Here is a 12516-nt window from a genome sequence, read left to right on the forward strand (position 1 = left end):
CGCGGCATTGGGGCCAGCGGGTGGGCCCCTCGTCTGGATCAGGGAGGATTCTTGCGATGCCAAGAACAGGGCTGTGCTTGCCTGGGCTGGAGCTGCCTGAGCCGCGCGAGGACGTGTCCTATTTTTGTAAGCACTAGCTTACGAACTGCCCAATGACGTTCCCAACGGATTCAGGCATCGACAATCTTTTCCCTGGCTGTTTCTCGTAAGTTTGATCTCCCAGCACTGCCATGTGTCGGGGGTCAGGTCTGTGCTGGAGATCTTTCACTGCTTTTAGGGTCTCTCTTGCGACTGGAGCGTTCGTATGTTTTTCCCTCCACAAAGACTTGGCTTTGATATCTGCCTTGGCTGTCCACAATTTGAGCACCCGTCCAATGACATTCGTTTCCGAGGCTGCCAATAAAATCCTCCGGAGTAGACCCTCGCGAGATTATTGCTCTTTCTGGCATCCAGGCATCCATGATACCTATCTGGGCTATGAATAGTGGCAGCATGCGCTGTCGGTCGCCGCATTTTCCCATAACTGGAGTTTGACTACCGCATCATCGAAAACCCCCACCCAAATATCATCGTTGCCCTCATCGCCTCGGAGTTCACGATTATCCCCGTATCTCCTTAACAGCGGTAAATCCGTTGAAGGAGCCGCCAGCTCCTCTGAGCTTACGAGGCCCAGCCAACAAACATGATTGGCTTGCGCCTTGGCTGGGCCACGTTTCTAAAGCTTGACTCGGTCCGTTCGGACCGGACTTGACAGCCGCAACTGATAACTCCGACCTGGAGACGAAGCATATAACCAACCAAGATCAGCAACAGCGCACTACGAACACCACATCTCCCAGTAAAGAGAAGCAGAAAATGTCCGCCTCAACCTGCTGCCTCAAAACCTTCGCCTGGAACGGCACACCCAGCGGCCGAGTCAGCACCCTCGCCTCAAACAACACTTACATCGCCAGCCCCGCCGGCGACAACAACGACCTCGCAATCCTCATCGTCCACGACCTCCTTGGCTGGTCCTTCCCTAACGTCCGCCTCCTCGCAGACCACTACGCCCGCGAAGCAAATGCAACCGTCTACGTGCCCGATTTCTTCGGCGGCGAGACACTCCCCTTTGAACCACTACTTGCGGGGCGATTCAACGAGGTCGATCTCCCGGGCTTCCGGGCGCGAAATGCTCGCGAGATTCGGGAGCCCGAGATTTTCGCGTGCGCCGAGGAGCTGCGCACCAAGCATAAAGTCATAGTCGCCGTCGGTTTTTGCTACGGCGGCTGGGCTGTCTTCCGGCTCGGCGCTGCTCACGACTCCGAGGATGACCAGCATCGGCGACCACTCGTCGATGCAATTGCCGCCGCGCACCCGAGCCTCCTCACGAAAGAAGATATCGACAACGTGGCCGTCCCCGTCCAGATCCTTGCGCCGGAGCACGACCCGATCTTCAACGGCGAGTTGAAAAGCTACACTTTCGCTAGCTTGCAGCGCCGGGGCGTGCCATTTGATTGGCAGCATTTTCCGGGGGTGGAGCATGCCTGTATGACAAGGGGGGATGAGAACAAGCCGGGGGAGAGGGCGGCGATGGAGAGGGGGAAGAATGCGGCTGTTGCGTGGGCGAGACAGATTGTTGCGCAGACCAAGGTGTGAGCAGATATATATCTAGATGTATATACCAAGCGATATTTAAGTTAATCCTTTCTCACACCCTGGGACACTTTCGCCGCTCAGGACGTACATAGGTAGATATGATGTGGCAGATCTGTGGGCACTATTTGGCAGTACTAATAGGTCCTGATAACTGTTGTTGACTATGCCGACCCCATGATTCGTTTGAGATTTTGCCCAGTGCTGCACTGGTGAGTGCGGGGTTTATTAGCTTGGCAGGCTGTCATAGTCCGCCTCCAGAAATGGGAGGATATTTTCCCAACCCGTGACTGGTCGAGCAAACACACCTGAAGAAATTTCCGTCAATGAGGCCACGAGGTCTTGAGTAAGATTTGTGGGTGGCAGGACTCGTTGCATCATCGATTGATTCATGACCCACCCCACGCCACGCATGCCACGTGACTACCGAGGTATATATATATTGTCCCCCCGTTGTGGTAAAGAAAAAGAACAATGCATTGTCGAGATGAAATAGATGCAGTCGAAATATCCCCCACAAAGCAAGCCCGAGGTAAATCCAAGATCCGACGTCCGAGTTTCATACCGCACGTAGCAAACAATGGTACTGACGCACCCGCCTCTCAAGCCCCTATCCGACGAAGAGCGCCATGCTTTTCGAAACTATTCCAGGCACACGCGTAGAAGAGATGTAGCCGGGCAGCGACGGTCACGGTCTCCGGTATGTTGGAATTCCTCACCATGGTACAATCTGTTTTCTTCCGACTGACAGTACCTTGACTTGATCTAAAGGATTGTTCTTTTTCGGAACCCAACTTGGAGGATTCCGCGCCTTTTGCGCCGGAGGAAGTTGCCGAGCGTGGAATCAATCGACCAGCCGCAATGGGAGGACCGATGAAAGAGCGCTTGATGGAGAATGCGAGGATTCAGTTAGCTGATGAGGCTTGTATAGACCGCAAAGATTCTTGACATTAAGTAGGAAAGTCCAATAAACGCACGTGCTTGGCATATGTTATTTCCACTGACAGAATAAATTGGACGCATTGGGATCGGAAACGACAGTCTAAGGGACCCTTCTGGTAGCCTTCAGAGTGGTGCCTGTAGAAAAGTGCGGCTGCGCATGTTAAGATCCAGTTGCGCTCATGTATCCCTAGGAGTATGGTAAAAGGCCATGCGCAGGTATTCACATACTTGATACGGTCATTAATGCTCTAAACATGCAAGGCTGAGACCCGAAGATACCATATCATTTCAACCTTTGCCAATCTCGGGAATAGCTGTCCATACCGTGGGTTATATGAAAACGGACACTGTGATGGTCTCTGGGCCCGTAAGGAATGTTTCAGTCCACCCAAGCAGTTTACGGTCGGCGCCGGTGGAGAAGGCGGCCTGTCACTGCGAGACGATGCTTGAGAGGGAGTCGCGAAAGAGTAGGCACCAGGGGCAAGCATACGGCGTCAAAATAGCGGTGATTATCTGTCGAGTACCGCAACACTGGACCTGGCATTGTAGAAGATCGATGGATTCTAAAGTGCTTCCGTATCGATAGCAATGGCAGTGAAGATGATTGTTGGCGGTTGTTCGGTGGGTGGCCTGCAGCCCATTGCTCCTTCCTCAACAGTATCTTCGGCGCGGGGACACCGGAAGCTACGGCCAGCCCTCCAGCATAACTAGCGGACGGTGCGAGTATGCCTTGATATGGTCGGAAGGCAATAAGACTGTACCATTTAGCTCGACTAGCCCTCGCTCGGTGCATTGGTGTGTGGGGATAATATAACAAGAATGGATAGTTAGTCTTTGATAATATTGCTTCATAGAACCCTCCAAGTCGCCTCAAATTCATTCGAGTGTCTTGATGAGATCATAGATCGACCGGGCGACGGCCATCCTCCAGGAAGCATGAGACCGTACTCTACTGCCGGTAGTATCTACTCTAGCCTACAGACCCAAGACATCACATCACACACCCTCACCTCGTCTCTCTTCTCCTTCCCCACTATCCAACACATAGCCCCCAAACTCCCTGGCCGGAACCCGCCTCTCAAACAAAATGTCCAACTCCTCAAACGTCCTCCCCCTCGTCTCCGGCAAAAACCCCCAACACCACGCCGCGCAGACAACCGCAATCCCCGCAAACAGAAACCCGACTTTCCCCCTCCAATCGCCCTCATCCTGACTAATCGCATAGGGGATACTAACCGCAAAGATGATGTTCCAGATGTGACAGCTCACCGTCGCAAGCCCAATCGTCATTCCGCGAAGTTGGACAGACGGGATCTCGGTTAGGATCGTGAAGCACGCGGGCCCGATTGTTATATCGTAGATGAATAGGCAGAGGAGGATGAGGGAGCATTGCGCCCAGATTGGCGCTGTGTTGGTGCTTCCCGCGCGGGCCTGTGGGATTATATCGAGTATCCCAATGAGGAAGAGGAGGAGGGCGATGGCGAGCGTCCCCCAGATGTAGAGTGGGCGGCGGCCGAGTTTCGAGATGAGGGGCCACGCGAGAATGGTGCCGACGAAGCCGGTTGCTGTAAGGCCAACGTTCATGGAGAAGGCATCCGAGGGGTCGAGGCCCGCGCGCTCGAAGAATTGGACTGCATAGTTTACGTAGAGCACTTGACCGGAGAGCGGCTGGATGCTGTAGACCATTACGGCGATGATCAGCCGGCGCAGGTCGGGACCCCGGAAGCAATCGAGGTAGTTGTGGTGTTTCGTTAGCTGCGCTTCGAGGCGGAGAGTATGCTGGATATTCGCGAACGTGGACGTGATGTCAATCTTGGACGAAGACGAGGTAAATCGTTTCAGCGCCTTTTTCGCCGCGTCGGGGCGCCCTTTGCGCGCGAGCCACCAGGGCGAGTTCGGGCAGAAGACAACAAAGACGAGGATGAGCACTGCGGGCGCCCATTGCGAGGCGTAGGGGATGCGGTAGGCCCATTCGGTATCGAGGCTATTTGTCCCCTTGAGCTCGGCCGAGGCGATCAGTTGGCCGACGACGAAGCCCAGATTGACCATTGACCCGGCCACGCCGCGGAGGACGAGCGGGCAGACTTCGCCGATGTAGGCTGAGGCGACGATGGGGTAGAAGGCGATGACGGTGCCGTTGAACAGACAACCAAGGAAGAGGACGACGGGTGTTGTGGCAAAGAACTCCATGAAGATGCACGCGATTGAGAGCACAGAACAAGCGGCCAGAGTAATCTTTGGCCCGAATCGGTCATACACCCAGCCGGAGAAGAGAGCACCGACGACGCCTCCAATGCTGTTGGCATAGTTGAAGGCACCGTTCCAGGCTGCACTGATCACATACTCTCCATTGTACTCGTAGCCGAACTGCCTCTTGAAGGGGTCCAGTGCGACGATGCTTCCGACGAGAGCCCCATCGAAGCCCTTGAGGATGACAGCAATGTTGATCACGACGGACCAGAGGACAGCTGGTTTGTAGAGCCTGACAGCGTCCCAGAAACCAAGGGCATGCTGTCCCTCGGTGTAGAGCTGGGACTGCTCAGCCTGCCAGGCTTCGTCTTCGGTGTAGTCATCGATGGGCTTGCCCGTGGCACTGGGGGTCTTGTCCAGCTCGGTGGTCATGGTCGCGATGAATGAATGCGGAGTCGTGATGATGCATTGACGGAAACATGGGGGAGTGAACATCAAGTTATAGTCCTCCCTTAGCAACGTCTATCCTATGATTAGTCGGCGATAAGTTATCACGAGGATACCCCATGGTTGCCCTCCTGATGATCCCCAAAGCAGCAACTGTAACAGTCCTCGGGACACAGGCCGAGGCGTTGATATGAGAATATCTTTCACCAATCGGCTTAATTCGTGGCAAAGACACTAAACCGGATGTAGCAAGAATAGCAGTTGAGTTTTGGAGTTGGAGTAAGGATGCGTTGGAGACTGTGGGGATGCAGCCAGCCCATCGGTCCTAACCGCACCAGGCAACTCTTCCAGCGCCTCGCGTTTCTTATTTCGAGCCACGCTTTGCTCAGCTCTCTTATTTATTCAGCCGAGCGGCGTTGCCTCCGATAAGACTTTCATCCATTATCCGTTCAACCTTCAATCACCAAAACAACATCTACACTCCAAGCAAGATGGCCTCAACCCAGCCAACCCTGATAACCCTGACCGAACCCGAACTCGCCACCTCCAAAATCTCCTCACACAACCTGCAAGCCGCCCTCGAAGCCCTGCACCGCGATGGCCTCGTCGTCCTGTCCAACGCCGTTTCTCCCTCGAATCTCGACAAGCTGAATAGCCGCATGGTCCCAGAGGCAAAAACCCTCTACGTGCGCTCCAGCACACACCGCAACTTCGGCGCCAAAACCGGCAACATCCAGCAGGAGCCCGTGCTGGAAAAGGATTTCGTCTTCCAAGACGTCGTCGCCAACCCCTTTGCTCTCCAGGTTGTAGAATGCATGTTCGGCCCCCGACCGGCGCTCCGCTTCTACAGTGCGAATACGGCGTTCAGGGCCGAGGATCGACAGCCCGTGCACGTCGATGTGAATTTTGATTTCCCGCAAATCCCGTGGGGGTATGCGATCAATATCAACCTCGTCGAGACGACGCCGGAGAATGGGGCGACGGAGGTGTGGTTGGGGAGTCACACGGATACGACCAAGGATGTGCTGGATCCGCAGTTTGCGCATAAGCAGGTCAAGGAGGACCTCCTTGAACAACGACGGAAGATCGGGCGCGGTGGTGTGCAGCCGGAACGGTTGCCCAAGGGGAGTCTGATTATCCGTGACATGAGGCTTTGGCATGCGGGGATGCCGAATCGCACCGATGAACCGAGGGTCATGCTTGTTACGATTTTGTTTCCGCATTGGTATCGCAGTGAGCAGAAGATCATGCTGCCGAGGAGTTTGGAGGGGACTGTTAAGGGGTGGGAAGGGGTTGATGCGCAGGTGGAGTGGGTGGAGGAGGGATATGATTATCTGCAGGGGAGGCACGATCATGATTTTTCGTTGCAGCCATAAGTTCAGGCCTTTGGATTTCATGTATATTCGTATCAACATTCTTGAACAAGAAATATCACACTAGTGCTAAACGAGATACAACATCTCCCCCAACCCCCGAACAACCTCAATACACCCAACGCGACTCATCTCCTCTGCCCCCTCTATACTCCGCTTGTAGTCTTTGCTTAGCCACACCCTCTCCATCAGCTCACACACCTTTTGCAGAGAATGGATCCTCCGTTGCCGGTACATATCGGTCAATCGTTGCTTAACGAACTCGCGGTCCCCCGGCTCCGTCGCTTCACATCCAGCAGTGAATAGCGGCCAGACATGGGCTGATATCAACGGCGACGAAACCGGTACTGAAGCCATCGAGTCGATGCAGCGTCGGACCTGGGACAGCGTAAGCGAGTGCGGCGCGCCAATGTCGTAAATGACTCGGTAGAGGTAGATGAGGGCGGCGGAGCGGTGGGCTTCGGTTGTGCAAGCCTGATCAGATGCGGCTGTCGTAGAGTCGGAGATGTCCATTGACTCGAGCTCGGTCTCCACCTCTTGACCAGCGAATGTGAAGTCTGCCAAAGCGATATCTTGACCAGACGAGAAAGATACCTCTTTTCCGGCCTTAAGCTCACTAATCCGAGCCACGGCCTGCAGAACAGTCGGATGATATCCGCGCAATGACTCTAGATCAAGCTGCAGGAAAGGTGCATTCTTGATACTTGGCCAATAATGGCGAACCAAGGGCTCACTACCGCGCGAAACGGCAGATAGTAAATCGTGGTAGAGAACCTGATTCAATAGGAACCGCGCACATGGAGAGGTCAATGATTGCGGTCCCCCGCGTGCTAGGATTAATTCTTTTGCTCCGATAAGGTGATTTACGTCACCGTCGTTTTGAGGATTAGAGCTGTCGAACTGCTTGCTGATTTCCAGCAGTAGGATCGTGGCGAGCGTCGCGTCGCTGGTGAGGCCTTGGCTCAGCGTCTCTCTGAGCGACGCAATTGCTGTGATCCGGTGATTCTGCGCCATAAGCGCATAATTTTGCGAAGGACCAGTACCACCCTCTTGAGCTGTAAGATGGCTAGCCGCGATCGAAAGCACTGCATGCCTTAGCGGGCGGCTACCATCGCACAGCGACATTGGAGTCAGGTACATCTGAAACGGGTTCGCCTGGTCGACACCGGAAATGCAGAGCAGTGGAGACGTATGCACTGTCCAATGATGGAGGAGCTTATATTGCTCCAAGGTCATATCTGAGGGACGGAGTGAGAGGCCGCGTGCTGGATTAGGCGGGGGAGACTGAGACTGGTTCCCAGTTGAACGGCGTCGTATGCTGGAACCCGGTGACTGCCATCTGAGCCTCAGGCCATATCCCTTGCAGTGGATATGTAGTCGGGTGCAACGCCCGCACTCGGGCTTTATCTCGTCGCATTTGTAGCCTGCTTCTCGACACGTCCAGCATCCAGTTCTGGTTCTCGTGCGTTTGGCCCGTTGCGGAGATCTAGGGGGGCTGTTGTTGTCCATTACTGACGCAGTCCATGCTTCGCAGACTGGAAAGTGCTTGAGGATGTCAAGGAAACGGAGTTTTAACCGGAGATCGCCGGTAACTTGGCTCGTTATCTTAGGATCCTTGACCGGAGGATGTCGGTCACGTGGCGCACCGAACTGCGGGGGTTTTGGAGACATCTCCGGCGTCAAGACGGAATAGGTTAGATCTAGACGGTGCTAGGTATCTTGCCAGTGGGTACTACGTGGTAAAATCCGCTCCAATCATACCAGTGTGTTATTCACCTGAGGGTCCCCGACTCCGCGCATCAAAACGTCAAAGAATGCACTATCCACCCCTTGAAATACCCAGTCATCTAGCGGAGCAGCAGCATCAGGGAACATCTGATCATTAGTAAAGTACTCCCCGGGCAGAGCCTGGTCGACAAGTGGTGCATCTAGTGCAGGCGGAATGGCAGCTGCTGGCTGTCCAGCCGCGTCCCCAGTTACCGGTACATTGGCCGCCAGATCTCCAGGCCGATAGTCCGGGTTCATGGGGCTCTTGACCTCGATCGATCCGATCCCTCCTATAGTCACACCGCGATGCAGGCCTCGATGCTGTTCTGTCTCGGCAGCAGTCATAGGGCCGACCCCTTCTGGGCCGATCCTAATGGCCCCGAGATACGGCACCTTGATCATAAGAAAGCAGTCCTCACCACAGGCGCCGGTCTTGGGGCCCCGTGCAGCATTTGCTTCAATTGCCAGCAGGTCCCGCAACATGCCCACGCATCGCGCGGCGAGGACGTCCTCGTGCAGTTCGGACATGGATTTCATACATTCCAGCGCCTGTTCTACTGTCGCCCGGTCACCGAACCGCTGGTGGACCAGGGCATTGCCCGTCGCGTTTTGCGTGTGGCTTACGAGATGTGCGAGGATCAGGGTCATGCCGGCAATCAGGGCGATGAAATCGCCCATCCGAGAGCAGGTCGTGATCGGATTGAAGGTCTTGAATGCGATTTGACGATTCAGGATCTCCCGGCTGGCGTTGACACAAGCGATTCGGGAGTAGAGCACGCCCGGCGAATCAGAGGAGCAGAGCATGTATGGTAGGTGGAGCTGATTGACGAGGCTGTAGTAAGTCATCTGGTCCCAGGCTCGTCGGCTCTCCCAGAACGCCGCCGCAGAGTCTACTTGCAAGCCGGAGAACGACAATGGGCGCCAGAATGAGGAGGGCAGTTGCTGCGTCAGGTGTATTAGCTCTTGGTCGATCTCACGAGTCAACTTTTGAGCGCGCTCCCCGATGGGTGCCTGGTTTCGTTCGAGGATCCGGGCTGTTACGCGCATAGAGAGGGTGGCAAGGTCGTAAGTTCCGTCAGGCTTGGTTGTGTCTGGGTCTGTGGAGGCAGTAGTACTAGTACTTGTCGGTAGACCTAGTAGCAGCGAGCAAACACGCTCTGTGGAAACAATGGATTTCCACATAACAACGGGATCCAAGTCATTGTGCTCGTTGATCAGCTTGTATCGATAGTGACCGGGTTGATGCAGACCCAACAGCTGTGCTACCATGACAGCACGGCGGAAGGTCAGCCAAGCACGCCTCATGTTTCCACTATCGATGTGATACAACCCCTCGAGAATAATGTTTTCGAGCCCTTCCAGCGTTCCAAGTAGGGTGTCAATCGTAGTGACCATCTGTATTGCAGAATTTGCGAGGTCTTCCATGATGGCATGGTGATGCTTGCTGAGGCCAGGGAACACAGCAGTCGGAGACAGGTGCTGCAGCGCTGAGGCGAAGAGCAACATTTGCCGCGCCAACAAGACCGGGTGAGACTCGGGATCAAGTAGTGTCGACCTGGCGATTGTTTCTGTCGGCAGTTCATTTGGCGTCTCGCCGCAAGACTTGAAGTTGGACTGATAACATGACGACGAGGTTTTGCTAATCTTTCCAAGGAGTATCTCGATATCATGTCGCGGAGGAAGAGCGCGGAGAAGAGTTTGAGTGATTGTTGGGAGTGCGGTTGATTCTGCAACGGTGACGTGAGCCGATGCTGGTGTTGCCGACAACCCTGGCGTCAGAAGGTGATTTGGCGTTTTATGGAGTGATGCGCTGTAGCTGCTATTCCCACCGAACTGCTTTCGTTAGCAGAGTGAGAATTATACAGGCGACTGTAAACTAACCACTGAACTATCGTCGAAGGATGCGAGCGTGATATCGCCGACCGACTGGTCAAAAGCAGCCTCCGGCTCAATGTGTCTGTCCAGCCCCTCGACAGTTCCCTGACTGGCGCATTTGGTACCCCGACGATGACACGTAATGCAAATAGGATCTTTCGATGACGCAAACGTGCATCTCACCTTCCTTCGACGACATTCGCGACAACTGTGTGTTCCTTTCCGCACCTTTCTCGGCCTCCCGTCCTCGTCCGAGCCGTCGTTCATCGTCGACGAGACGCGTCGCGAATCTCACCACAGGGTATTGTAGGTAGGCACAAACATGCGAGGTAATTGACGCCCGCAAGCAGCTGAACTCGGGGGCAGGAACGAACACGCATCCTGTGCAGGATTCCTGATTCGAAATTCCGAGCTGGAGATGTTGAGCGTTGGAAGGCCGCCAAGCCTCGGACGAATCCGCTGACAAATGGGCCGAGTTTTCGGACGAATTTCGAAGACCAAGCTCCACTGTGCAGATTGGCCCAATCAAACGGCATAACGATGGTCCAGCGTCGGATGTTGATATTTCGCCCCGCGCAGCAGCCAGATGCACTTCCATCTCGTCCGAAGCCAACGCTTCAGCTCACATTCACCCACAAACGAAGCGCCAGACGGGCTGTAACGATACTTCGACATGACGCACACCGTTCTGATACACGGCGCCACTGGCCAGACCGGTCGTGAGATCGTGGATGGGCTGATTGAAGACGGCAGCTTCGTACGTCATTCCACTCTCTGTTGTAACGCACACTCACCTCGGACAGACCATCGCTGCTCTCGTACGTCCGCAGTCATTGGAGAAACCTGCGACCCAGGCCCTCAAGCAGCGATCAGTCAAATTAGTCGTCGGTGATCTTGAGAGCCAACCCGTCGAGGAGATTGCCGCGCTCCTCGATGGATACCAAACGGTCATCAGCGCGGTCGCGGCCGGCGCGCAGCTGGACCAGATCAAACTGGTCGACGCTGCAGCGAAGGCAGGGACCAAGAGGTTTATTCCCTGTGGATTCACCACGATATCGCCTCCAGGTGGAGTGATGAGGCTGCTTCGTGGAGACAAGGAACAAGTCCACGAGAGGATCTGGTACCACCATCTTCCATACACGATCATTGATTCAGGGTACTGGTACCAGATATCGTTTCCCAGACTGCCATCGGGCAAGGTCGACTATGCGGCATTGGGCGAGAGCAACACGTTTGTCGGCAACGGCGATGCCCCAAACCTGTTGATCGATAAGAGGGACATTGGGAGACTGACAGCCAGGATCATCAAGGATGACCGGACTCTGAACAAACGTGTCTTTCTCCACGGCGAGGTGCTCACACAGGAGGACATTTGGGTCATCATCGAAGGAAAAAGCGGCGAGAAGGTTGAGACGAAGCATGTGGGTGACGATTGCTGAAGTACGTCGGGGTGAGATTGATACTAATGTTTCTAGGCTTCGCACGATGACCTGCTTGCAAAAATGCACGCCGCAAGGGCCAATCTCAGGGCGAACCCATCGGATACCATGGCACGCGTCGCAGTGTGGAGCGCCGAGTATGATGTGTCCAAGTACGTCAGGAGAGACAACACTCCTGAAAACGCGCGGTATCTGGGATACCTCGACACGAAGGAGCTGTATCCTGACTTCAGGCCAATTACTTTCACGGCCTTCATCGACGAGCTGTTGGCGGGCAAGGCGCAGAAGCTGTATCAGGACCAATTTGAGTTTTTGCGCAAGCAGGAATCGTGAATGATTGCTTGCTCGTGGGCGAAATCCTGAAGGGCCTCTCTCTCTAGCTTTAGGAAGGCTTCGCAACGGGAGCTATCGAGATGATCCACATGTTTGCAATAATTTGTAGCGTAGATCTGAAAGGTGCGTAGACAAAGGACCCACGGCGCCCAGAAGGGCCGTTGACGTGCGAGGTGGGATGCGCTTTCCCTATTGGCAGCGAAGCACAGTGCGGGCAGCAACGACCCCTTTGCTGGTGATTTAAACTCGCATCAGCGGCTCCGTATGTCGAGCGTAAGATTGGCAAAGCCTGGCGTGCTCACTCGTCCGAGCAACTTTGAGCATAGCCCTCGGACGAATCTGGTCGCAATAGCCTCATCCTTCGGACGAGGCGACCGGCGACCCAACGGCCTGCAGGAGTCTATTCAGCTCGCTGTCCGTTCTCGGATATGAGTGTTTACTAATGACCTCCTGGGGAATTCGTCCGAAACCGCCAGCTATATCTTTTGCCACTCTCACTATCCCGTAAGCTATTCATC

The 12516-nt window shown here is 54.7% G+C and overlaps 6 protein-coding genes across 6 annotated transcripts; 3 read left to right on the plus strand and 3 right to left on the minus strand.

Annotated features, from left to right (window-relative positions):
- The first annotated feature begins 688 nt into the window (after nt 1-688).
- On the plus strand, nt 689-1756 carry BJX68DRAFT_166383 (dienelactone hydrolase family protein). The gene has a single exon (XM_071036960.1). The coding sequence runs from the start codon at nt 856-858 to the stop codon at nt 1633-1635; it is 780 nt and encodes a 259-aa protein (XP_070895171.1). The 5' UTR covers nt 689-855; the 3' UTR covers nt 1636-1756.
- A 1802-nt stretch (nt 1757-3558) lies between these two features.
- BJX68DRAFT_278308 (general substrate transporter) lies at nt 3559-5196 on the minus strand (the record flags this gene model as incomplete). Its single annotated transcript, XM_071048504.1, has 1 exon — nt 3559-5196. One exon carries the CDS (start codon nt 5194-5196, stop codon nt 3571-3573), a length of 1626 nt encoding a protein of 541 aa, XP_070895172.1. The 3' UTR covers nt 3559-3570.
- A 506-nt stretch (nt 5197-5702) lies between these two features.
- BJX68DRAFT_257691 (phytanoyl-CoA dioxygenase family protein) lies at nt 5703-6587 on the plus strand (the record flags this gene model as incomplete). Its single annotated transcript, XM_071043388.1, has 1 exon — nt 5703-6587. One exon carries the CDS (start codon nt 5703-5705, stop codon nt 6585-6587), a length of 885 nt encoding a protein of 294 aa, XP_070895173.1.
- Nucleotides 6588-6650: 63 nt separating this feature from the next.
- Nucleotides 6651-7701, minus strand: BJX68DRAFT_244576 (fungal specific transcription factor domain-containing protein; the record flags this gene model as incomplete). The annotated part of the gene is made up of 1 exon (XM_071041333.1): nt 6651-7701. Exon 1 carries the CDS (start codon nt 7596-7598, stop codon nt 6654-6656), a length of 945 nt encoding a protein of 314 aa, XP_070895174.1. The 5' UTR covers nt 7599-7701.
- Nucleotides 7694-10670, minus strand: BJX68DRAFT_244578 (uncharacterized protein). Its single transcript, XM_071041334.1, has 2 exons — nt 10233-10670; nt 7694-10184 (listed from the first exon to the last, which is right to left on the minus strand). Exons 1-2 carry the CDS (start codon nt 10491-10493, stop codon nt 8340-8342), a joined length of 2106 nt encoding a protein of 701 aa, XP_070895175.1. The 5' UTR covers nt 10494-10670; the 3' UTR covers nt 7694-8339.
- A 136-nt stretch (nt 10671-10806) lies between these two features.
- BJX68DRAFT_244581 (uncharacterized protein) lies at nt 10807-12089 on the plus strand. The gene is made up of 3 exons (XM_071041335.1): nt 10807-10983; nt 11030-11647; nt 11702-12089. Exons 1-3 carry the CDS (start codon nt 10900-10902, stop codon nt 11996-11998), a joined length of 999 nt encoding a protein of 332 aa, XP_070895176.1. The 5' UTR covers nt 10807-10899; the 3' UTR covers nt 11999-12089.
- Nucleotides 12090-12516: the final 427 nt, after the last annotated feature.

Source organism: Aspergillus pseudodeflectus, assembly GCF_044049435.1.
Source record: "Aspergillus pseudodeflectus strain CBS 756.74 chromosome Unknown BJX68scaffold_50, whole genome shotgun sequence".
NCBI classification, from domain to species: Eukaryota; Fungi; Ascomycota; class Eurotiomycetes; order Eurotiales; family Aspergillaceae; genus Aspergillus; species Aspergillus pseudodeflectus.